The sequence below is a fragment of the Salarias fasciatus genome, chromosome 2, assembly GCF_902148845.1.
Source record: "Salarias fasciatus chromosome 2, fSalaFa1.1, whole genome shotgun sequence".
NCBI lineage: Eukaryota > Metazoa > Chordata > Actinopteri > Blenniiformes > Blenniidae > Salarias > Salarias fasciatus.
Genome location: NC_043746.1, coordinates 12,754,912 through 12,779,522, shown reverse-complemented (window position 1 = coordinate 12,779,522; position 24,611 = coordinate 12,754,912). Strand labels below are relative to the sequence as shown.

Genomic DNA, 24,611 nt, shown 5'->3' with positions numbered 1-24,611 from the left:
AAATATGCCGTGTAATCCCTTCTTTCTAGTCCGTCACACTAAATCACTACTGAACAGGCTCAACACTGGGTCATAAAGAAAGATGGAGGTAATACTTGCACACTGTGGTTTAACATCCCTGTCTTTAGTCGTTGTGTTTCAAGTATTTGAACATGGAAGTGGCTCTGGCAACAGGAGCCTTGCTGTCAGTCTACATCTTGTCTGCGAGGGGCAATGTAGAGTGCCACTCTCTAGATTACTCTGTCAGGAAGTCAGATTGCAGATAATGATCAGATTAAGGACAATCTGACATCGGGACTTTGGATCAGGATGAGTTGAGCCACTGTGGTTACAAAGTCTTTCAGCTGTTTCTTTTCACCCTAACAAGTGTCCCACTGACCGTCATCTTAGTGATCATTATAAATTTTTCACTTCCCCTATTTATTATTTAAGGAGTCTGTTTTAATAATAGTAGTAAAAGTGTTGCTTTAACTCAGTTTATCTGGTTCTGGATGAATAATTCATTCACATTACTCAATGAGATGAACCATAAAGAGGGTAAAAGTAGGCCTGGGTGCTCCATTCCCAGATGAACACTGCCTTCATGGAGCTGAACTAACTCAAATGAGGCTCACCAGCTAAGTTCACATGTTCTTAAATCATTTAAATCAATGGTAAGTAGGCATGAAAGGCCTCAGTCGAATCTTTATCTCCTAAAAAAAGACTAGACTTTAGTGAAAAGAGCGTATTTGAGCTGTGCACACGGATTGACCCAAAACCAACAGTTTGAGACACAAATTGAAACACTCCCAACAACCAGCACTATTTAAGGTCAGTGAGTCATTTATTCCCAAACAATACTTTTCTTGGTACATCGACTTAACTGTTAGGTGGTCACGGAAAAGTGGCTGCTTATGTAGAAACACAATATTTTATTTGCAGATGAAATGCTGTTCATAAACTTTTTTACCACACAGAAATAAGTTAATGACAGACTCGTTGCCACTTGAGTCTTTTTGAAGAACAACTGGAGACCCTCCTGAGACATTGTACATCTGTCTTGACGAAACTCTGCCACTGGACACTGGAAGCCGTGAGGTCTTCTTTTATTTCTTTTATCAAAGTCACCAAGACAACATTTTTCTTTTCAATTTGGAAGATGGTTTATACTGCTTTACCTCCATCAGCTGTCTCTGAGCGCTTCAGCAGTCTGTGTAAAGAGTTCATCCCATTACCTTATTTGTCTAAGTAACTGCAGTCTGATGTGGCTTAATTACCGTCCCTGTTGTCATAGGAGGCTCAAGCAGGTCCTTCAAATCGGATGGTTCATCAACTGAGCTGGTATCATGTGACATGGAGGAGCTGATTAGTAAACACTGTACATCAGCAAACTGATCAAGCAATGTAATCCTTTTACTGACAATTCACAGACATCAGTATAGACGGGAATCATTATATTGACAAATGCTAATGCCATGCAACTTTGCAGAACGTTGCAGTCCATAATGCTGAAGGATTTCTTCTTTTTTTTTTCTCGAAACAAGACAAAAAACCAACATTCCAAACAAAGAAAGCATCCATTATATTCAATCAAACATAATGCAGCTATAGTTGTTTCTGATGTTAGCACAAAAAACATACAGTGTGTGTGTGGACGGGGGTTGGGAAGTTTATGTTTGCATAGCCATAAACTAAGGTAAGGTCAGAGTAGGACACAGATATATCAATTTATATCAACAGCTCGACCCCAGCGCACAGCAGTCATTCCATCCCTCAGTCAGTATGGCGTCAATAAAATGGTAACCATAGCAGGGAGCAGTTGTGGCTCAGTGTTTTAAGACTTTGGATCTTTGCTACATCTGAAAAGAGTTTATAACAGTCACCGTTGTGCCGAGTTGAAAACATTTTTCACTACATAAATAATCAGGTCCCTTGTTTTGCTGCCCGGGCCACCTCCACGCATTCCCAGGAAATATATATGTTGTGTCCTTTGGATGAAAACTAGAATAATGTTACAATACTGCATACATGTGGGTAATGGTATTCCAAGAAGCATTCACTCAAAATCAGGTTAAACATGGACGTGGGTAGAAAAACACTTTACACAAAAGGTATGTGTCTCATAAAAAGGTGCAATCTGTAACAGTCAAAGTGCTCTCCCTGCTGTGTAATGGTACAGATTTGTATCCCATTATATTTACCTGTAATGTTGAAAAAGTAAATTATTAAAAAGGTGCAAAACCTGCACATTGAAAACAAATCAGGTAAGTATTTTCCAAATGTGCTAAAGTATATTTTCTGTATTTTATCAGTAAACATACCATAATATTAAACTTGAAAAATGACAATTTACAGATTACACCTTGTGAAGTGGAGAAATCTTAAAAGCAGCAAAAGTTAACATAATACTGTTTCAACAACAAGGGTAAATAGGATTTCCAGTGGCATCCATAGGTTGTTTTTTTTTTTTTTTCACCAGTGACCTGCACATCACAGATCATGGTGCAAATATTGTAAAAATAAATACATAAATACATACAGTACATGAGTAATTCATCCTTACATACACATATTGTATCATAAAATAAGATAGTTATAAGATAATTATAAAATTCATATGTACAAATGCATAGTCCATATGCGTCCCAAGAGAAACAGCGCAACCAAAGTCTTTCATCACTTCGTTGTATGTGTTTCGTGTCAATGACTGTAATGTAATGTGTGTGTCTGTTTGTGTGTGTGCTGTGGTGTGCATGGCACTTACTGTACAAGAACACAGGAGTTACACACCAGCTAGCTCTGTGCTGTTTCCCCTTGTCTCACCATGAGAGTCAGTGTCTTTATCAGTGGCTTAAAGTTCACAGGTCAAAAGTTGAGAGGTACTTGGCCAGGAGCATCCGAGGGGTCTAGTGTACGTGTCCGGAAGAGTTGTGTGAGTGCGAATACAGAGGATATGAGCACAGTGCAGCGTTTGGCCAGGAGCCTTACCCCATCAGTTTCGCCTTGACCCTGTACAGACCCAGTGAAGCTCACACTCTTACCCCCGACACTAGCACCAGTTCCAGCTGTCTCAACTGCTCCAACAAACTCCCGGTAAAGACCCACTATCTCTTTTATCTTGTCCATGGCCTCCTGACTGTCATTGTCCTCATCTCTGTTTACCAGACTTGGCTTATGGCAAGCCTCGCAACCAGCGCAGGTGTTTGTTCGCAGGCAGGCTGCTGACAGCTGAACCAGGGCACTGAAACTGTTAGACAGTGAACAGAGGGCTTCATCGGGTGCCCACCCGACACGTGTGGCCCGCTGACATCCAGACGCCAATCGTCGCGCCTCTGCCTGGAGAAGACTCCTTTCTGCCTCTGTCATGGTGGTGGTAGTCCCCATACACATTAGGTTTTGTGCTGGAGTACAACTGTCTGCAGTTCCATTGTGATTGAGATCAGGCCCATTGGTTATGCCTGTGCTATCCTGCTTTAGATCTGCTTGTTCTGCTTGGGCTCCTCTCTCCAAGACCAGAAGAAGCTGGTCGATATCTTGACGCAGAGAAGCAAAGCCCCCTTTCAGCCCACCGTAATTCTTGTTAGTAAATGGACGAAGATTACCCCCAAGTGAAGTTGTGGGTGAAGCTGGTTGTGAAACTAGCGGACTAAGCTCAGAGGAGGCGGTGGAGAAAGTAGACAGGGGGCGAGGATTGTCCCGAAGCAGTGACAGGATATTGGGTTTTGGAGAGGGCGTCGTTGGAGAAGGGACAACGGGAGTTGGCCGGGCAGGTTTGGGGCGTATTCGACGGGAGAACTCATAAACAGTGAGCTCTTCATCAAAGCTAACACCATCTTCAGTATCTCCGCTGAAACAATTGGCATAAACAGTGCGACAACCACAAGCCTCACGGTGTTGTTGTGGAGGAGTACCATCTGCTAGTGAGGAGGTTGGTGAGTCACCTCCAATTTGCATGTTAGTCACACCTCCCAATCCGACTGCCGAATGAGGCCGTGACTGGGGCTGCTCCGATGAAACACTCCCACTGTGGATGCTATTTTCTCTAAAACTGAGATTAGGGTGTGAGCCATTAGTCCCATTGGCCTTTTTCATATTCGAGGTCACTTCCTGGGCCTCTTTAATTGTTGCTATGACAACCTCAGCTCCATCCTCTAAAATGTTCCCTTTACTTCCTGACTTTGAGATGATAGTTTCCTTTTCCTTGACAGGGGTTTTGTTTAGGTCTGACAAACCACTGGCAACAGACAGACCAGAGCCAAACCCAGATGTGTCTCCATTGATGGAGCTGGTGGAGGGATAGTCAAGAGTTCCAAGAATTTCTTGGGAGCGTGTCATGTACCAAGGCAGAGCCTGGATCTTGCCTCTCAGGGCAGAAGCTGGGAGTCGGCCTCCCAAACTGGAGGAGCTGGTTCTCAGGTCAGATCCTGAACCTGATCTTTCGGATTCTCTACTTTCAAGACCCCCAACACCTTTGGAATTGGTTGAGGTGAGGGAAGTGGTAAGAGTGAGCGGTGCGTCTGTGTTTTTGGGTGATAGGCTCTCATGGCTCAGAGAGACCCTTCTAGGTCCTGACTGGATGCTGCCATTACGGCTGGTCCAAGGATGGATTCCATTTGGTGGACTGACAGAATCCTTGAAGACCCCTTTGCTTGGATCTGTAGGGGAGACAGGAGAGCTCGCAGGTATTGATAAGGGGTGAAGATTGATGGAAGAATTGGGTTTTGGAGGCACTGGAGGAGGAGCAGCAAGCTTAGTGCCTGAATTAGAACGTGTGATAGAAGGTAGATTAAGTGGCTTTTTTGCTGGCTGCTCAGTGTCGTTTCTCCCTCCAACTCTAGATGTTGCCTTTTCATCAGGAATGTATGATTTGTCTTTGGGAATAACATGCCCACCGTTCTCACATACCAAGTCTTTACTACGTTTTGGGCTGCTTTCTTGCCTTTTGGTTTTTTCTTCTGCTTGTGGTGTTGCGACTGGTGGTGGCTGTTTGCTACACCTCACTGCTGTAATCAGGGCTGGCGACAGAGGCAATCCACCTGATGTGACAGACTTGAATTCCATAGTGTCTGGCTCCATTTCAAGGAGTTCAGAAGATAAACGACCAGAAGCGTCACCATTGCACTGAGCATACGATCTTCCATGCTGGGGCGATTTGGTCGGGATGATCTGTGGTTTTGGAGGCAGCTGGGGCTTAGGTGCCAGTGGCGGTTTAACTTTGACTTCAGGTTTCTGAGATGGCTTTGGAGGACTGGATTGTTTGCTGACGAGCTGATTTTGAGGGGCTTTAAGCGTCTCCACTTCCTTCTTCATTTTGCAGGATTTGGCTTTATTGGCATTAGGTGATGACGGCTCTTTTCCTGGTCCAGCTGGAAGTCCATTCCAGGTCCCACTCAAACGATTGGCATTCCGTCGGTCTGCCAGCTCAGCATCTGTGGGAAACAGAGATAAAAACGTAAGTGAAGAACATACTGAGAAATGCATTAGTAGCCCAATACTAATCTACACGCCTCATTAAAAAAACAATCATGCTACCAAGGACAATGAAACTTTATCAAAGAAAATGTCCATCTATAAAGTTACATCAAACCTGCTGTAAACACACCTGATAGATCAGGAACTGGTGGAGTAAATCTTTCCTGTGCATCAAAAAATTCATCCTCAGACTCTGAGATATTGTCTTTCATCAAAAGAGCAGGTTTGGGGTTGGGTGACGGTGTCAGATATAGACTCTCTTCATCCTTCGACAAGCGTTGCTCTGACTGTCCTGTTTTGCTTCCAGGAATTGAACTTGTCCTTACTGGGACTTTGGGAGGTATCTTCTTCTTCTTCTTAATTGGCGATCTCTGAAAGGGTATGGTGTCAATCATTCTCAAATCCCTGGAACTAGGGATTTTAGAGATACGCCTGAGCTGTTTCATTCCGTGGTCTTCATCCTCCTCCTCATCATCATCATCGTCATCGCTCGTAGCCCCCGGTGGACTCGGAAGGAAATCAGACTTAGAGAGATCAGCAAAGCAAAGGCATGAGTTGTCATTGCCTCGGTAATTGAGGTTGGTGGGTCGCAAGGGACCTTGGTGCCGTTTTGGCTCCAGGAGGTAGGGCTGGTGTACGTCCAGGCTCAGAAGATCTTCGCCTGTGCGTAGTCCACGGAGAACATCTAGGTGAGATGTGGCTTTGGCTGCAGTGCTGCTCTCCTCCAGCGCAGCACTCAGGGAACCACTGGACAAGCTGGAAAAGCTACTTGTGACCCGTGGGTCAGTGTGGTACCAGGTGGTCCCCCGGTTCATTTCTTCATCCACGACACTGAATTTATGCAGTCCACTTCCTGTTGCACCTCCTTCCTCTTCACTCTCATTTTCCTTACCTTCTGTTGTCACTATTATTTTCACTTCCTGTTTGCCTTTGTGCTCCTCTCTCTCTTGCCTCTCTTCCTCTCTCCTTTTTTCCTCCTCCTCCCTCCTCCTTTCTTCCCAGTCCTGACTTGCTGGGTCCGGGCATTTGAAACTCTGGGAATCCATTGGGTCATCCTCATCTGTTGAGTCATCTGAGTCACTGCAGCAGCGAGACACATAACCTAACAACAACAGCAAGACAGATAATTACCAGGCTGTCATTTTAGAGAATGTATTTGGACAAAAAAATGTTTGATGATGGTTGAATCGTATGACAGTCTTTATTTTATCCGTACCCGTACTGGCTGGTGACATACATGTGATGGGAAAAATGTCTATCAAAAGGCCAAAGCCAGAAAGTGATTGTTTAAAGTGAAACAGTTTTGCTCACTTGATAGGGATTCATAGCACACGCCCTCTATTACGGCGAACTTCCCACACACACCTTCTTCAGCAGGTATCCGGTGCACCCTCACTTTTGGGCGCCCCAGACGGAAGACATTAACACTGGGATCCACCATGAGTTTGCAGTAGCCTCCCAGCAGACACCCTAAGTCTTTGGCTGCCAGAGAGTCCATCAGTAAGGCAAATGGCTGAAAGGGGGAGGGCATCGCAGATAAGGTAAAGCAGTAGTGGTTTCAGGGTAAAAGTGGAAAAGGCAATGGAGTGGGAGAAGGAGGGAGAGACAGTCACCTTTGAGTCAGTGAATTAGCATCATATAGTCACCACACTCCCCTGAGGCTACATCCTGTTGTATGTGTGATGGGGGAGCTCGCCTGACCTATATTAACTCTTGAATGAACCTTGGTGCTAATATAGTGAGTATAGTGAGTGAACATCCATTTTATGTATCTGTGTCAGTGTCTGTCTTCATGTGAATAATGCACTCTAGTATCTCACTGAATAACAGTTTGTATTTGTATATTTGCGTGGCATTTCTTCAATACCTTCATATCGTGCAGTGAGATGCGGAGTAGGCTGACTTTGTCCGACTCCGTAAGCAACTCCACTCGGCTGATGCTGCTGAATTCAACCAACGTTGAGATCACGTTGAGCTTGTGGTTAATGACTTGGCTCATCCCATACTTGGCTCCGACCAGTAAGCTGACCAACACTTCTCTGTCTTGAAGCTGAATTAAAACAACAAATTCAAGCGTTTTGAAAAGTCAATGCTTTGAGAAAACGGCCCCACCTGATGACAAAAGGCCCCAAAACCTTACCATCATTGTCGCTGTATAGGACCGCCCCCCGTAAGAAATGAGTTCTCCCAGCTGAGTGAGGTAGGCCAACCGAGCCTGACTCGCAGATATCACCTATAACACCACAGCACGAGACAGTCAGAACAGGACAGACAGACTGAAAGCCAGACGAGATGTTAGGCAATAGCTCCCCAGAAGCCAAACCCCAGACCCCCTACTCCTTTATCAATTAGCATCCCACCTGACACCTATCTTTCACACTACATTCAAAATAGCACTTCAAAGCTAAAAAGAGATCTGCAGTCATTGCCATTCAGCTGGAATGTGCCCCAAATTACAACAAAATATCACAATACTAACTCCTGTCGAAGCTTTCTTCCACTCATTCATCAATGTGAATGTACCTTTTGGCGTGGCTCTAACAGGGACTGGATTTTTTTAAGGTGATAGCTGATGGCTTTTCTTAGGTCCTTCTCTCGCATGTTGCCCAGCAGTGTCGGAGAGATGAAGCTGTCCAAGCCGAACTCTTTCCTGTCAACATGACACAAACAGAGGGAGGCAAATCAGAAAAAAATCAACAATGCCCCACAATAGGAAAGAAGAGTCAAGCTAAATTAAAATCAAATTCATTGGTATATAATTGGTAAATAGAAGTAGAAATATGCTAAATTTGTCAAACATAACACACTGAGAAAAGTAGATAATCCTGGTAAAGACAAGCTCAACACTCTGTACTCCACAGATCTCGTCAGTCATTCTGCAAAAGGGCTTGGCCCTTCGAAGAACAAATGACCAGTTTCTGAGGCTTTGTGCAAATCATTCAAACGGCTCACTAAAGCTTAAACTCCCATATTTTCCTGACATTCTGCAAACACAGTTGAAGGCGAGGCTACAACTGGATTTTCTACCTTGCTTTGTTGTTACGGTGTGTCAGTGTGAACAGTCACATCTGATTAATCAAAAAAAAAAAAAAAAAAAAAAAAAAAAAAAACTTTAAATGAATGTAATTTTAGTCAAAAAAATCTAATAAAAAGTGAAGGCGGCACAGCGGTAAAGTGGTTAATGCTCAATTCATAATGAGGATCTCCCTTTTTTTCAATCCTGGTTTCTCTAGTTACTCCGGTCAAGTATTGTGAAGCATTCCTGTTTTTTTTTTTTTTCTGGTTTCATTTTAAAATGCTGCTGACTGGCACAGAATTTCTCTGGGGGAGAAATAAAATTGAAGATTGTTTTATGAAGTAAATGAGTAAATAAACAGCCACTCGATAAGATTTTTTCGTGTGTTTTTGCTGTTTGCAGTGGGGCTTTATAAACGTGCTCACAGTTGCACATATGCGGGTTAAGGCTGATGTGTTTGACACCTTCTCAACTAGCCAATGTGACTAACGCACACTGCCGTGCACAAACATAAAACACTTTCCGTCGCATCATTTTATAAGATATTTAGTGTGCTATCCCATCTCAGACACACTGCAATATTTCCAGCAGCAGAACAGTCCTGCGCTCACACATCAGCACACCACATCACACACAATAAAAAAGAGGGTTATGGCAGGTCAGCAGTGACCCTGAAGTGGCTCAGACATGCATCCATATGACTCACGTAATGCTTTTGACCGAGGCTCTCGTTTGTCCACAACTGTCTAGTCTCTCGTGCATGTGCAAGGCAGCCAGGCGGAGCGCAGTGTTGCACTTCATCTCGACAGCGAAACGCTCCTGCAGCACATCTCCAACACTCTGCAAACAGACGCAGCCAGTGTCAAAGACTGCAGTCATCACGGGCGGATGCACGTTGCAGTGAAAGTAACACCAAACATTCTGAAATTGCACAATCTACTATTCATTTTATATCATGCATTGCAAAACACACAGCTTCTGAGCGTCACAGCGAGGTGACAAAAGAGTTACTCCCACCCTGCAAGGAAAACATGTGGCTTCAGCAAGGTTACAAGAATGTCTTAAAGACATATTAAAATAAAGAAATAGATGGGATTCAATAGTCTTCTACTAATAACACAAAAACTAATATAGGAGAGAAAAAAAAGAGGCAGTTACTTGTGGGCTTAGAAAACCATCTCAGTGGCATCTTACAGAATTTCAACAAATAAACTATATCACGAGACAAAAAAGGTCTGTGTCTGGGAAAGAAAATAGGATGATTACTCGAACGAAAGAATTCGTTTTTCTGACCTGTAAAAACAGATACTCAAAGGCAGAGGGGTCGTCCTGCAGCATGTCCACAGGATCTCTGGGGATGAAGCAAACCCTGAACAAACACCTATAATCGTGGGAGTCTTTTTTCTGCACCACCTAGTAGAGGGGAAACACATGAAGACCTAATTATGAATATTTTTTCCACTGTGTATGTCTCACAACATGACAGGAACTCGGAGTGAGTCTTTTACCCGCTGTATGAGCTCGTCTTCATGCAGCAGCAGGAGTTTGGTGATGCTGTACTGTTGCTCCAGCACCAGGGCAAAGTACTCGATGGCCCGGATGGACAGTTTATCCTTCAGCGTCAGAACAATGTCCTGGAATGATGAAAAACCAACAGCTGACACCGTTTATACAAACTGGTTTCACTCCAGAGGCTAATCTGTTTCCTCATCTCAGCCTCCAATTGGCTAAAATATAAAACCAGGCCGAATGGCAGTGGGAGTTGTAACTGATGATCTTTTCACTGCTGGCCCCAACTCCTGCTGTATTTATGTGTGTTTAAATATACGGCAAAAAACAATAAAGTTGCGCATTATCTCTGCATTTTCACAGTAAACACTCAAAATGTGTCATGTGTAAATATTCAGGAAAATATTCACTTTATTTGAATGTTGATACTGATGTCATTTTTGTGCTGTTAAATAATTTGTGCATCAGTGTCAACAAATGGCAGCAGGGGGTAAAAGTTTGCAGTGAAAAGATAAAGATATCCATCTGCAGCAGGGCCGGCGCGGGCTTCTCAGGCACCCCGGGCAAGCCAATCGTTGTCGAGGGGCGCAAGCGAACGAACCAGGCAGTGCGCTGCTCAAACGGCCGTCACAGCGGCGCACCCTGGGCGGTGCGCCTCACGGCCTCATCAAGCGCCCCCTATGGCTCGGCGCCCTGGGCAAGTGCCCCGGATGCCCCGCCTAATCGCCGGCCCTGATCTGCAGGTAAATCTTCTACTGAGGAGGCTAAATACAATATGTGCATTCAATCCTCCTGACTGTGATTGGTCAAGTTAATTTGGAAATTTAGCAGACATTGCAAATAATCCAATAATAGATATAAACGAAATATGCTATCTCTGTCAACAAATGATTTTTTACAAAGTTACATGCAAATGATTGTTGAGCAAACTGTTTTTCTGCAGTCTTTCAGGAACTGTCTCACAGGTTAAAAAATATACTGGAATAATTGATCCAGAACAAAAGAAGAATGCAGTTAGAACAAAAACAGAATTTGATTGTATATAATTAAATAATCAGTGTCTGTGGATTGTAGCGTTTTTATTACATGTAATTATATTATTGTTTTCTTATTTTCAAACATGCACAGCTTCTTCCTCCATGAACAATGAAAGGATATTGATGTTATGTCACTGCTCAGCAAAGCTACAGTATGTACAGCCTACACACACTTTAGGCCCTTGGGGGTAATAATGCTATAACCTGTGGTGAGTCTAATTGCAAAAATACACCCACATGTTCTGGGAGGCTTTTCGTGACTGGAGCTGAGGTTCAGTCTTGTGATGGGGTGACAGAGAGTCTTCTGAGGACAATTATCTCACTGTATGTCGCTGTGCAGATACACTTTCTGAGTGACTCTGGTTAAATGAGCTGCTTGTATTTTCATCTTGATGTCCAATAAGGAATGGACTGGGAAGTTTCCTCTCATTGGCTATCATGAAGCATGTCGATATGGGAAAATATTTCAACCACACATGAATGATGCAGCTATTTCTGGGGCCGGTGAGTCACCATATGCATTGTCCAACTATCAATTTTCTATTCAAGATTCAAGGTGAACAAATACTGTAGCTATTTCAGCGTATCTATATTAGACCACTGTGTGCATAATACACAGCCTGAGAGGCTCGGTCGTGCTGATTTTTTTCAAAATACTAAAGAAATCCTGTCTAACGCACCTTGACCGTGGTGGTATTGTCAAACTTGAAGGCCTTAGTCTGTCCGTTCTCTAAATAGACCTTCAGGACGTTGGGCAAGAAGAGAAGAGAGTTTCCCTGGAAAAGATAAGAGAGTGATGTTGTTAGAGAGAAATCAATACCAAGCAAGTGAAGATAAACTGCAAAACAACTGCCTGGCACTAAATACAGAATATTTGAGGCTGTGACAGACACAGGAATGAGAGTTATTCATCGGCAGCGCGGAGCAGCCTGCTCGCTCTGTGTCAGATCCACTTCTTTCTTTGTACCTGAGTGTGCCCATTGACCACCACCTCCTCTGCAAAGCGCACTTTAACTGGATTACTCCTCAGTCGAGCTCTCTTCTCTGCTGACATAATGGACGACTTGGGATTCTGCAACACACACACACACACACACGCACACACACAGTGTTACATTTTACTGTATTCATAGTACAATACGCAGGACAGGAAATCAGACACACAGAGCAAACCAGAGAGTGACTCTATCAAATCTGAAAACAAGACAAACAGCCGCAACACAAACATACATTTACAATCTTAAAGTTAAAAAAATATGCAAAAATCAAATTATTTCTGTCAGAAGACACGAGTTGAAAGTCACTTGCTTTTACACAGAGTGCTTCAATGAGGAATAGTCATGACTGTAAATGTGAATGTGAGTGTTGAGACAGAGGCATCAGAGCCGTCTTTGTACTCACTGTCATGTGCCGCAGGATGGTCACATTGATGCAATCCTCCAAGTCCCTGGATGGGTGGATGGGGAGGATACGGGTGCGGAGGAAGAAAAAAAAAAAATCACATTTTTGGCAAACACAAGCACAGGTCATCATCTCCCTGTCCAGCTGTCAAGTAAGGACTTTCTGCTCTGACCTTTGTCCCTCACTTGTTAAGCCTTTTACACACACACACACACACACACACACACACACACACACACACACACACACAGATACACAAACACAAAGAAACACATGTTCACACACAAATAAACTATCTTTGTGGTTCCTTTCCATTCATTTATATCCAATAAACCAATAAAATACAGTGTCACATCTTCAAAATAACTATAATTAACACCCACTTGTAACATCAGCTATAAAAACTACATCTTAACAAACAAACAATCATAAATCCAACATTCTGGCAGCATCAGGTAGATAGAACAACACAAGTGCAACCACTTTTGGCGCAACCAACAGAGAAATCCCCACATACCGCATATTGCCCCACAGAGACAAAGAAATTGAGCAAACCTTCTTAAATATGCACAAAAGGAAACAACTTGGACGGCACATTCAATCACTGGAAGACTACACCCACAATTAGTAGTGATACAGTTGGTTTTTCAATGGTCTTAGAACTCTAGAGACACACGAAAAGACAAATATTTTCTCACCTTAAGACATTTTCCACCTGCTCCGCACTCAGATCCTCCAGCACCACTTCGTTAATCTGCAGGACCTGATCCCCTGGGTACAGTATCCCGTCTGCAGGACTCCCTACAAACAGACACAGACGCATATTCATGCAGTGAAAAGCGGAACGCTTGCATGAAACAAAACACATGAGGATAACAGAGGCTTTATACACACACACACACACACACACATAAATAGGATGATGACATATATGCTTGTCCAACGCGGCTGACTCCACAGTGTTCAGCTGAGCTCTCCAGGATATGAGGGGTTACAGTTATTCTGGGTCTCTTCCAGCTCGGTTCCCTTCTGCTTTCTCCAGTTATTTATACTCATCCGTCTTCAGGCAAGAGAGGAGGACTTAGGAACAGCAGTTTCAGCTTACTCCAGCACACACACCCACAAATATACTAAGTGTACGGGTTTCGTGAACACGCACGCCCGTGCGCATTAGCTCTCATGCACCCACCCTGCCTGGCGAAGCTCTGTCTGCCCCTGATTTGTGACCAGCTGATGGCATGCTGCACTCACACACCCTGATATCAAGCCTTCATCACTGCTTTGTCAACAGCCTGATCTTTTCTTCTTTTTTTTTTTTTATCTTCTTCCTCGTTCACCACTTTCCTCGAACAGTCACCTCTTTTCCATTAGCACCTCTCACGTCACCCACCGTTCCCTCCTCCCTGCACCAACGCACACTTTCGTACTCATTATTTCTGCTCTCTGTGACTATATTTGCACTTTGCTTGTTGCCGACCTCCCTCTTGGCTTGCCTGCTGGCACCTTCTCTCTATTAAATCGTGTCTTGTGTTATCACCTCGCTCTTTCTCTCTCGCTCTCTCGCTTTTTCTGGCAACAGATAGCGATTGCAGTGTTTGGTGGCAGGGTGGAGTGCTCCTATGGGCATTTATCAGCTTATTTTACAGGCCAGATGCAAAAGTAATGGATCAGCATCTCTCTTCCCCGCCCCCCTTGTCTATCTCTTTCACTCTTTCAATCCCCCTATCAAAGTTGCCTAAATGAAAAGTGATTGAATTTAGAAAGGATGAGCAGGTGGCTCTGTTGTTTCCGTGGCTTCTCTGGCAGCAAGCCCTGTAAGCCGAATGCCAGGAGAGAGTCCCTGTGCGTGTGTCTGTGCGTGTGTGCGTCCGTGTAAGGGAGGGAGCGTAAATCTGACTCGCTGTAGGCGGGTGCGCTGGTGGCCGTTTGGTGAGGAAGCAGGAAAAGTAATCGCTGTCATCCACATAAACAAACACATCACACAAACACACACACACAAAGTAACCCAGACACCCTCCCCTGTACCTGGGGCGACGTCCCTGACCAGCAGGGGTGCGTTTCTAGTGAGGGCGAAGCCATGTCCAGTGCTGCGGTCCAGGACCGGGTCCCTGGTGATCTGCAGCGTCAGCTTGGCCTGGAAGTTCTGATTGGACAAACTGTTGGAGCGCTGCGACCTCCCATCGCCCAGCAGCCGCTCCCTGAGGGGGTTCAGACAGGGCGGCAGGTTATCTACACGACATTCATCAAGAGGTACTCAAGAGGTCATCAATCCAGTGGATGAAAGTTAAGAAGCGGTCAAAAGTGCACATATACTTAATTTCTGAAGGAAATAGGAGGAAAAGGTGAAAAAAAAAAGAAGTGTAGACTCTTTTATCACATAAGAATAAATGTACAGGCTCTGGGTTGTGCGAACGCTGCAAGAGCAAGATGAAGACATTTGTAAGGCTTTCCTGTTCTTTGAGCTGAGAGCGTCAAACATTGCTCCTCTTAAATAAATGAAAGGAAATACGCCACAGTGTCGGTGCTCTGAGTCTGACTGCCATCAGTGTTATCTGGTACGCTTTCAGCTGGTTCTCTTTTGTCGATGATGTTACATTAAAATCACCTCTTTCGCCCATGATCAAGTTTCCCTGTTATGTATGTTTGGTCTAGTTCAATCTTATTTTTCAATTAATCTTATTTTTTTAATGAAAAAAAAAAAAGCCCCTGTGACATAACTCTATGTTAGGTTTTCTTAATCTTACAAATTGCCAGAAACACGCTGTCGGTGCTTGCGCTGCGTTTGAATGTTGCTGTCGTGTTCCCTGGGGCGAGCTGTCCTGGTCAGTTGGTCACAACACGCTGAGACCTTTCCCAGGAACAGCGGAGAGCCAGCTCACTGGGCTCAGCCGAGACTGAGAAACCACTCAGCGGAGGACAAGGGGGTGAAGGGTTCTTAAAAGCATATTTGTGGTTCACTCTGGGGTGTGTTTGTGCGTGTGTGTGTGTGTGTGTGTGTGTGTGTGTGTGTGTGTGTGTGTGTGTGTGTGAGAGGGACAGCCCTGGTTTGAATATGAATCCAACCATGTGTTATGTGTCTTTCTGGGTGGGTGTGCGGAGGAGTTCTGAGAAGTGCCTGTATTGCACAAGATTAAAAAAGTAATTTAAGTTGAGTGTCTTGTTGTATCTCATTTCATATTTTTGCAATGATTTAACTCTGAAAAACAAATAAAAATGTGCTTGATTTGTTTACTAAAATCCAACCCAACGACAGGATTAGTTCCTCCCATCAGAATGTAACCGGTCCATTTCTGAATCATGTAGTCACCCCAGAAGTGTAAGTACCGACTCTGACAACACATCTGGCTCCTCAGTTTGAACTTGTTTTCATTCTGTACCTGCTGAGCGACTCTCGAGTGCGTCGTATTATTGTTCCCACCACCTGCTGAACCCGACTGGCCCTCCGAGCCGGAGACCTGCTCCTACATCGCTCCTTCTCCTCCATTTATCTACGGCAACAAAGAGACAGATGGAAAGTCCTGACAGAGTGTAGTGCTGAATGCAAAGCATACAAAGAAAAGAAAGTAGAGGGACAAAAAATGAAGAAAATAAAAAAGGGAACTGTTTAAAGTCCAGTTCTGTCTTTTGGACTGTGTAATCAATGCCAGAATTGAGCTCCACCTAAATTTTGGTTCGGCTGCTCTGTTTTTTGTATGCAGCACACGCAGCTCGCCTTGAATGCAATGAATAATAAGGTTTGTGAACACAGAGCAAGAGAAGCTGGGAGAGAAACGGGTGGAGTATAGTCAGGATGAGTAATACATGCAGAAATGACCTGATTTTTATCACGGAATAACCCGACATCATGATCACACAATGGCAAAACACACACAAGAAAAAAAATCTCCCATCAGTGCGTCACAGTCTGCACGCTCACTCCAACTCTGCTGCTGTGAATCTTTGCTCTTCAAACAGAAGAGAGGTGGGCAGAAGCCATATTATCAGGTTCTTATGTTTCAAATGCCTTTGCAGCTTTTTGTTAACCTGCATTTGAGCCATTTGTAGATCTACTGGACCCCACGAGGGAGACGAACTGACAAGGAGGGGGCAGCAATCCAACCTGATCAATACAGCTAACGATGATGAATGCGGCCCTGAAACCTAATAATCCATACCTAGGCACGGAGAAACTGAGCCAAGAGCTCAGTTTGATCAGCTCCCTGAAATATGGCTCAAACTTTCGCAAGCCAAGACTTTTGTTAAGAGCTTAGAAGAAACAGTTTTCTGGCTGCGCGCCACACTTGTTTTAGCATTTCAGAAACATGGCCTTGTCCGATACACGGGAAAGGTTGAGTCATTACAATGCAATTACCTTTCTGTACCTCAGATTCTGACTCATTTGGAAATAAGATGCACCGCACTACGATCAATAGAGGAGCTTAAGAAGTCTGGCTGAGTGTAAACTTGCGTTTTAGAGCAGACCTGGGTGTTATGTGGGCTACATGTGACCCTTTCACTGTCATTATCAACTGAAAATTATCAATCACATAAAGATTAGATTGAAAATTTTTAATTTTCATCACTGTTACCAGTTCAATATATTCATATATGAATATGACTGATGCAGCGCAGAAACAGAAACATAGAATTTGTTGCTCCGCTGTTCGTCGTCATTTGTCACGTTGCTCCCTCTGGCAAAATTAACTGCCCACCCTTGATTTGAAGAGATACTAAATAAACTCTTTCACAAGAAACAATCAGCATCAGTCGAGCTTCAGCTCAGTCAGATGAAGCAATCTCCGGCCGCGGGCCACTGCTGACTGACCTCCCTTGGTGGGAGAGAACTCTGCAGAGTGGGTCTGTCCTTTAAGAGGATTACAGACCTCCGTTCTGCACGGGCTGCACTTGTCAGGGTGTCACTTTAGCACCTCCTGCTTATCCGGATTGAAACAGATTGACGTGGATGAACAGGGCTGACTGAGACTAGGTAGTGGACAGATGCAAAGAGGAACCAATCGTCATTATTGACACATCTGCCCCCGCTTGATTATTCAGAGACATAAAAACAAACACTGCATTCTGTTTCATTAACATGTTTGGACTTTAAATGCTGGAATTAACATGTTGTGGTAAATGCTTAGTATGTTTGGAGATATGTAGATGTTTCAAAAGTGCGACAGCCGCTGCTGAGTCTCTATCGCTTCTGTCTTTAATTTTCTCTCGCTCTCTGCGACCGCCTCACCTTCGCTGTCCTTGTCGAGTCAGGTAGTCATCTCCAATGACAGTCTCTGAGGACAGCAGCCGCCAGTCATTTCTTCTATAGGATGCACACTCGAAGCACTGGAGCAAGGGCTTTACTGTCTTTACTTTCTTCCCAGAGTAGGTAGTTAGGTAGGTGCAAGGGCAAACGTATTATGCTGAGTGTGTGTACTTTTCTACAAAGAGATATTTTAATGTGCATTATTTGCCAGTGTTCCACTTCTAAAAATGGCAGAAAAGGATTTGTTGTATAAGACTTTTCACTGGGAAATCAAATCAAACCCACACTTGCAGGGACTAAAACCTTGCCCAGATATTTTCGGCACGCAGCATCGTGTTCCATTTCCAACTAAAGACTGTGAGAGCATGACTCACCGTGATGTAGCTTGCCTCTTCAGGACTCCAGAACAGACATACCCCCTCGTCCTCTGAGACATCAGCTCTGTAGCCCCTCCAGGATTGGCTAAAAAGCAGTGGAGAGGGGTCCTTGTGATCATCAGGGCCAATCCCAATCTGGCGCGGCCACCTGTGCAGAACGGAACAAGGCGATCAGGGAGGACTGTCAGAACCTTTAAACACGGCAGCTGTCCACAGAACAAGTTTATAATTAGAATTGAGCGTGAAATGTCCAGTTAACGAAGCCCGATCAGGATGTGTAGGTTGTATATGACATCAGTTTTCAACCCATCAGTGGGAAAGTGAGCTATGCTCCAGTTGTTGATATTTTCAGTGTGAACGCACAAGGATCAGCCCAACGCAGATGTGAGTTCAAGCCAGCTATGTGGTTGTGGCTTTCCGAAGAGGCCCCTCCTCTGGTCCCAGAGGCTCTCTCTCTCACTCTCTCTCTCTCACTCTCTCTCTCTCTTGCTGCCTTCTTTTCCCTCTTTCTCTACTCCTCCACAGCATCTAAAGCACATGGCGATGTAGAGACGCGGCACTCACCAGTCTGGTTGTCCGAATTAAAATTTCATACAACCCAGTTCAGTTAACAGTTCTGACTGGGCGCACTTTAAAAGCAAAAGAGGACAGCCCGTGAATCCTGATGTGGTGGCAGGAGAAGTGCTGCCAGGCAAACACAGATCTTAGCCAATGGCAAAAGAGGACAAGTCTTTCATGCAGGCATGAGGGGCAGATATGGCGGAAACCCTAGCCAGCATCTGGGTTAGGGGGGAGAAACAGACTTGGAAAATGCTCTGTTGTGAAAAGCCCGACTGTTGAATTAGTAGCAACACTGAATAAACATCCTTGATCTCGTCTGAGGGAAGCACCACGTTTTTGCACTTGAATGTTGATCGGTGAAGTAAACTCTCGCTCCCTTTGGGCTTTCATGTACAAGAGGGAGCAGAAATCAAGGGAGCGATCGTCCCATCTGTGCAGCTCTTCCATCAGGCCCGGTGTCCCACACACACACAAACACGCACACACACACAGCGCTCTTTCACAGGGCCCATGTGTCCCGCTGAAAACGCCAGCATAAGACCTAGACCCACACAGACTGCAGGGCACATGAATAATGTATGGGGCTAATGCAGCTAGCTCTGCCTCCCAATGCCGCCTTCTGCCACTCTGCCAACACAGGCGAGAAGAAGAGCGGGGCAAACGGAGGGGGGAGAGACACAGGAAAGACGTGTGGGGGTTGCGTGGGTGAGAGGGGGGGGAGAGGGGCGGGGGCAGTAAAGGGGCTGAGAAAAGGGGAAGGAATACAGAGAAGAGAATTGGTCAAGGCAAAGAAAAGGGAGAAAGAACAGGATATTGAAGGGGGGAAGAAAAGGGGGAGAATTTTAAAGAGGGTGAAGAGGGCAGCGCAGAAGAAACGAGGGAGTAAAGCTGCAGGGGAACAGAGGAAAGAACAAAAGTATCTACAGCAAGAGGTAAAAGAGTCTTGCTGGCACAGAGGAGGGGATAAAAGGTGTTCAATGAGGAATTCCTGCTCCATCTGAGAGCAATAAAAACCAAGCAGGAGGAGTTGATACGCGGTATGTTGTTCAGAAGAGGCTGAATAAACAGACCTGTGGCATTGTTACCTCTGCTCGTTTCAACTGGATATCTTATTTTCCAGCTCAGCCGAGTGTCTCAGAGCTGGAGACGATGTCTTCTATTCTGGCTCTGAATCGATACTGGATTGTAAATGCTGTCCTCCTCTGCCATGTCACAAAGTGACCTGGCTCACAACACATACAAGAACACACACACACACGCACATGCTCACACAGCTCACCAGAAGGCCTTGTAGTCGGCCTGGCCTTTCACTGAACCTCCCTTCACCTCTACACCAACCTTCCCTTCACCCAGAGAATATTTATTTTAGGTGCAGCTGGGAAATGAAACTAAATCCAATCCAGTCTTTGAATCTCATTTCTTTTCACCACTTTGTCTCTCTCTCTTTCTTCCACTCACTCTCTCGTTTTCTCTTCTAATTTTTCCCGCACAGTGACTTGCTGTCTCTGAGAAAACAGTCAGTCATTCAACGTCTGAACATGCAGTTCATGGGAGTGCTCTCCTCAGGAGGCTGAGGGGTGGCACTGAACCGGCAGTCCCCGTGCGGCCGGCTGAATGGAAAGCAGTTTTAAGCCCAATTAGCTGTGCTGGGCCAAACCAGCCCAAGGCAGGTCACGCCCACCTGGACAGGGCCACACAGAGCGCCTCACATCGCGACGGGACGTTAAACAACCTCCAGTTATCTGTTCAGCATTACATTTCATGTTAATGGATCAAATTATTAGATAAGTCATAAACTTTAGTGGTTGCAGAGCAGTTTGCATGGATAAATCTCATGCATGCACACACACGCAAATCTATACACACACACACACACATACAGTACACAAACACACAGGCTTTGATATGATAAGCAAGTGGAGCGTCACAAATTTAGTAATCAGATTCCAGAAGACTATTTCACTCATTTAACAGCTTTTACTTAGCAAAGAGTAGCTGCCTGACATCTTTAGAATCTGCTCCCCCAACACACACACACACACACACACACACACACACACACACACACACACACACACACACACACACACACACACGCACAGGATACAGCTGCACCACATGAGGCAGCAGCAGCGGTCGGTTCAGCGACTCGACGTTTCATTTTTGCGCTCAGCCGACACCAATAAAGTTGGACACAGACTTCACGGAACATTCAGTCCAGCGGCATACTTGGCAAAAAATATTGTGTGTGATTTTCTGGATGATTTGACGTGAGCGTGGTTTCAGTTTATGTGAAGCAGCTGAACCACTTCAGCTTTCATTGCAACACAAAGTTGTAAAGGTGAAAATCAATAAGCAAAACAGACAACCGGTATTCTAATAGTGACGTACTAGGCTTTTTTTAATTCAATAAGTAATTAAACATGGAATAAGAAAGGTATTTAAAAAAAATTGAAATGCCCCATTTATATTAACAACCAAAATTTAACTTTTTAAGAGACCTTCAGAGTCAAAACGATGACAAAAAATCCATCAGCAAAGACTTGTCATTGTTTCATTCATCAGTTATTCCATGTCGATCTTGTTCATGTTGTGTTCAGGAACACGCGGTTTGTGCAAAACCACAAATACAGACGGAAACTAAATAAATTAGATTTTGCCAAAAGTCTTAAAAAATCAAATGGATTTGGGCTTCATCGTTTCATTGAATCTTTATTGTTGAAATAAATCAGCGCTCATTGACATGAAATGTTCTCACATAACCGAATGAATCATTACAGAAATATTTCTTAAGTTATCAAAGTTGTTTGCTGTTAAAGTTGTTGTTGTTGTTGTTTCAAGAAGGAAAGAGGATTCAGTCATGCAGTCAGATGTTTTCTATTAACTTTGGTTTGTGGTATTTCAAAGCGAACTGGCATTATGACTGCATGATCGCTATTGTTTTTTAGCGCACCGCTCCTTACGAGGCTGAAATACCTCAACAACAATGGGGTGGATGCCACACATATTTGGTTTTCTGACATTTGTGGTCTGTCATGGATGAGTTGAACTAACTCAGACGTTCCCTTTAATGCCACCATTAGGTCAAGACTGTTATTTATCCAGTAAAATATCTCTGCATGCACCACATAAGACTGAGCCACAGCTCCTGGAGGGCACAATGGGTCTGCTGATGTTCAAGATGTAAAAAAAGAAAAAACTGTAAAATTTGGCTTATTAATTCTCATTGCCAAAAATATTGTTGTGCACAGCAGTATGATTATCACCATGATTCATCTGTTTGGTTTATGTTAATTTTTTCTCCTGTTTTATGGTAAACAGTGTCCCCTCATGACAGGAAAAGCTTGATGCTGGGTCAAAGCCTTTGTGTTTTCAAGTTCTTAAAGAATTTACATGCTCTTCTGTGCCTCTGTGGGTTTTCTCTAAAGTTCTTTAGGCTTTTTCTCACAATCTAACCCTAAAATGGTCATTAGTATGTGTTACTGTTGGTGGGTACAAGTCTGTTTTCATGTGTGTTGAGTGTTTTTTGTGTTGGAGAGAAAACCTGCCCAGGATGTACCTGACCATTCATTCAGTCTCAGCTGAGTAAGCTCCAGCCACTGCAACCCTAAATCATATGTGACTTTTTGTTGTTGTTGCTGTTAACGGTTTCACAAATTCATCAAAGAAAAAACAGAATTGTCCAACGGTCGCTCGGTAGATTTGTTTAATTGACTTGACTGTTATCTATCGTTCCCTCTTCTAGACACAATCACATCTTCTCTCCGCCGTTCGGTTTGTCTGCCTGTTCCATTAGCATTATGAAAACTGGGCTCACCATGTGCGGCTCATTTCATTCCCCCTTTCATCAGCGACCTGGGAAACCTCGTGTTCCCCTGTGCATTATTAAATTATGGGCCTTTTAATAGTACGCTGCATTGTGTTAGAGATCTCTGTCAATGGTTGTGACGGTGAGACACACAGACAGACAGAGATGTCTGAACTAGGCCACTGGATGTTGGAAGATGATGGATGCTGCAAATCTGGGAAATCTCTCCGACTTTCTGCTGTCTGAGAGAATTTCCTTCAACAGATGATTCTAGAGCACCGGACAGAAGAGGTCTTATCTTCAGGTGAAAGTATCTTCAGGTGTTTGTTTGCTTATCTGTTCAGAAATAGGCTTGGCTGTCATATCAACAAGGCCATGGCAAATTTTTGTTCTGAATTCAGTATTCTGATTCAGGTTGAAAAACAAACAAATGCATTCATGCCAAATGAGCGACCAATGATAAATGCATCCATTGAAATGCACTGACGTAAGTTGCAACCTTTTAACTGGCTGAACCAAATTGATTAATCAGCATCTTCAGGCAGCAGGCACAGCAGGAACTGAAGACATTTTGAAAGGATCCCTGTTATTTGCAGATGGGGTGAGTATCTGTCAAGGAGCAGCAAAAAGCACCAGCCCAGCAACAACACAGTCTGCCCTGGAGACATGGAGCTAAGACTAAAGATGAGGGGAGAGGGAGAGGACGGCTGGCTGAATGGCTGGCTGGCTGCAGTAAGTGGGGCACAGGAGCAGTCAGCAGATCGAGGCTAATGCAGCCAGGCATCAAGTCTTCCCTGATGTGCAAGTTCTGCCCGTCGTTTTTTTTTTTTTTTTTTTTTTTCTTTTCCTCCTCTGGCAGAGTGACCTCGGAGCAACAGCTCCCATCACATGTTCCAGCATACATCCCTGAGTCACAGCTCGCTGCCCCGCAGCACAGGCGGCGTGCACAAAATAAACACCAAGTGTGCACAAAAAGCACGGCAACTTGTGCATCCATAAAGGCCACGCGACACGACGCGGCGCGGAAAACGCCATATGGACCTGCATATGAGGATGTTTTCGGACGACACGCCGAGCGTTGCAGCGCCGTGGCATCGCACATGTCTGGACCGCGATCGGCGGTCATATTAAATCATGTCATGCATTAAACGAAGGCCCCAGAACGGCGAAACGCATTGTTCCGGTCTAGTTGTGTTGCGCTTGTCACGCCTCGCACGGCACGGGAAAAGAGGCGAGCTGATGCTGGCCAGAGGATACGAGCAAAAGAAGAAGAGGGGGAGAAAAGAGAGAAAGAGACAGAGAGAGAGAGAGAGGGGGGAGACGAGTCGACTCTCTCCCAGGCTGACTACATGTCGCCTACGCCCATTCATAACGTTGCGCGTTTTACAACCCAGACTCCTGGCATCCCCGGATCCGTCAGGATTTAGTCTGTGCTTTTCCAATCCGTAGTCAGTGACGGAGATTTCACTGCGCACACAGCGTGGCTCTCCAGCAGCGCCGCCGACATGTGTTTGTAAATAGAATGGAACAAATATGTCCAGACGAGAAGCGCCACTGCAAGGAGGGATGTGGCAGCGGTCTAATACAGGGTACCTATATATTATTTACCAAATGATCTCGGATTGGGAGAACTACGCGCGTTCACCGTGTCTGTGCTCATAAATCCCTTAAACGTATAATCCATATGTTTAATTGAAATGACAAAAGAATAACTTTTATCAGTGGTCGCAGCCACGCCACTCAGAACAGCAGGCTAAACAAAGAAGAAAAAAAGGTCAGTCTTTTGTTGCTTCCTTTATAATCTTAATCGGATTTAAATCTCTCCATCGCCTCCATCAAACGGGAACCCGGGTGTAGCCCCGCTTGCGTTGTAAATATGGCCATGAGTCCAAATTCTTCATTTTGATGCTGAGAACGTGGGGGCGAGTGGCCGGGCTGGACGCAAGGTGGCCGGCGGAGCCTCCAGCCGAGCGGCTCCTCCAGCAGACAATAAACCGCGGAGAGAACGAGAAGACTCACCTCGTGGCGTGAGGAGCAGACGGACGGACCGGGTCTGGAGGGGCTGCTCCCCCAAGACTGATCGGCGACGCGGAGGGGCCGAGAAGAAACGATATTTGGTCCTCAGATTTATCCACGGCGGCCAAATGAGGGTGACGATGATGATGATGACGATGATGGTGGTGGTGGGGATGCAGAGAGCGGGGGGTTTGGC

At 44.8% G+C, this 24,611-nt stretch overlaps 1 protein-coding gene across 3 annotated transcripts; it reads right to left on the bottom strand.

Moving 5' to 3' along the window:
- Positions 1 to 1,498: 1,498 nt before the first annotated feature.
- Positions 1,499 to 24,498, bottom strand: frmpd1b (FERM and PDZ domain containing 1b). Of its 3 annotated transcripts, none has more exons than XM_030114870.1 (17): positions 24,419 to 24,498; positions 18,028 to 18,178; positions 15,792 to 15,902; positions 14,440 to 14,612; positions 13,113 to 13,215; positions 12,415 to 12,460; positions 11,981 to 12,085; positions 11,694 to 11,789; positions 9,976 to 10,101; positions 9,761 to 9,880; positions 9,174 to 9,307; positions 7,975 to 8,101; positions 7,592 to 7,684; positions 7,319 to 7,501; positions 6,763 to 6,964; positions 5,582 to 6,553; positions 1,499 to 5,408 (listed from the first exon to the last, which is right to left on the bottom strand). In XM_030114870.1, the coding sequence occupies exons 3-17, from the start codon at positions 15,896 to 15,898 to the stop codon at positions 2,845 to 2,847; spliced, it is 5,151 nt and encodes a 1,716-aa protein (XP_029970730.1). In that variant the 5' UTR covers positions 15,899 to 15,902; positions 18,028 to 18,178; positions 24,419 to 24,498; the 3' UTR covers positions 1,499 to 2,844. The 3 variants fall into 3 exon arrangements, with proteins under 3 accessions (XP_029970730.1, XP_029970746.1, XP_029970738.1); XM_030114886.1 differs by having other exon boundaries at positions 6,817 to 6,964; XM_030114878.1 differs by lacking the exon at positions 24,419 to 24,498 and having other exon boundaries at positions 18,028 to 18,421.
- Between the last annotated feature and the right edge of the window lie 113 nt (positions 24,499 to 24,611).

Bases quoted from the DNA above. Each gene is read 5' to 3' on its own strand.
- frmpd1b (XM_030114870.1), bottom strand. From the start codon at position 15,898: ATGGAGGAGAAGGAGCGATGTAGGAGCAGGTCTCCGGCTCGGAGGGCC. The intron at 13,216-14,439 runs GTACAGGGGAGG...GTCTGTTTGTAG, and splicing joins GGTCAGGGACGTCGCCCCAG to GGAGTCCTGCAGACGGGATA. The intron at 7,502-7,591 runs GTAAGGTTTTGG...GTTTTAATTCAG, and splicing joins CCTATACAGCGACAATGATG to CTTCAAGACAGAGAAGTGTT.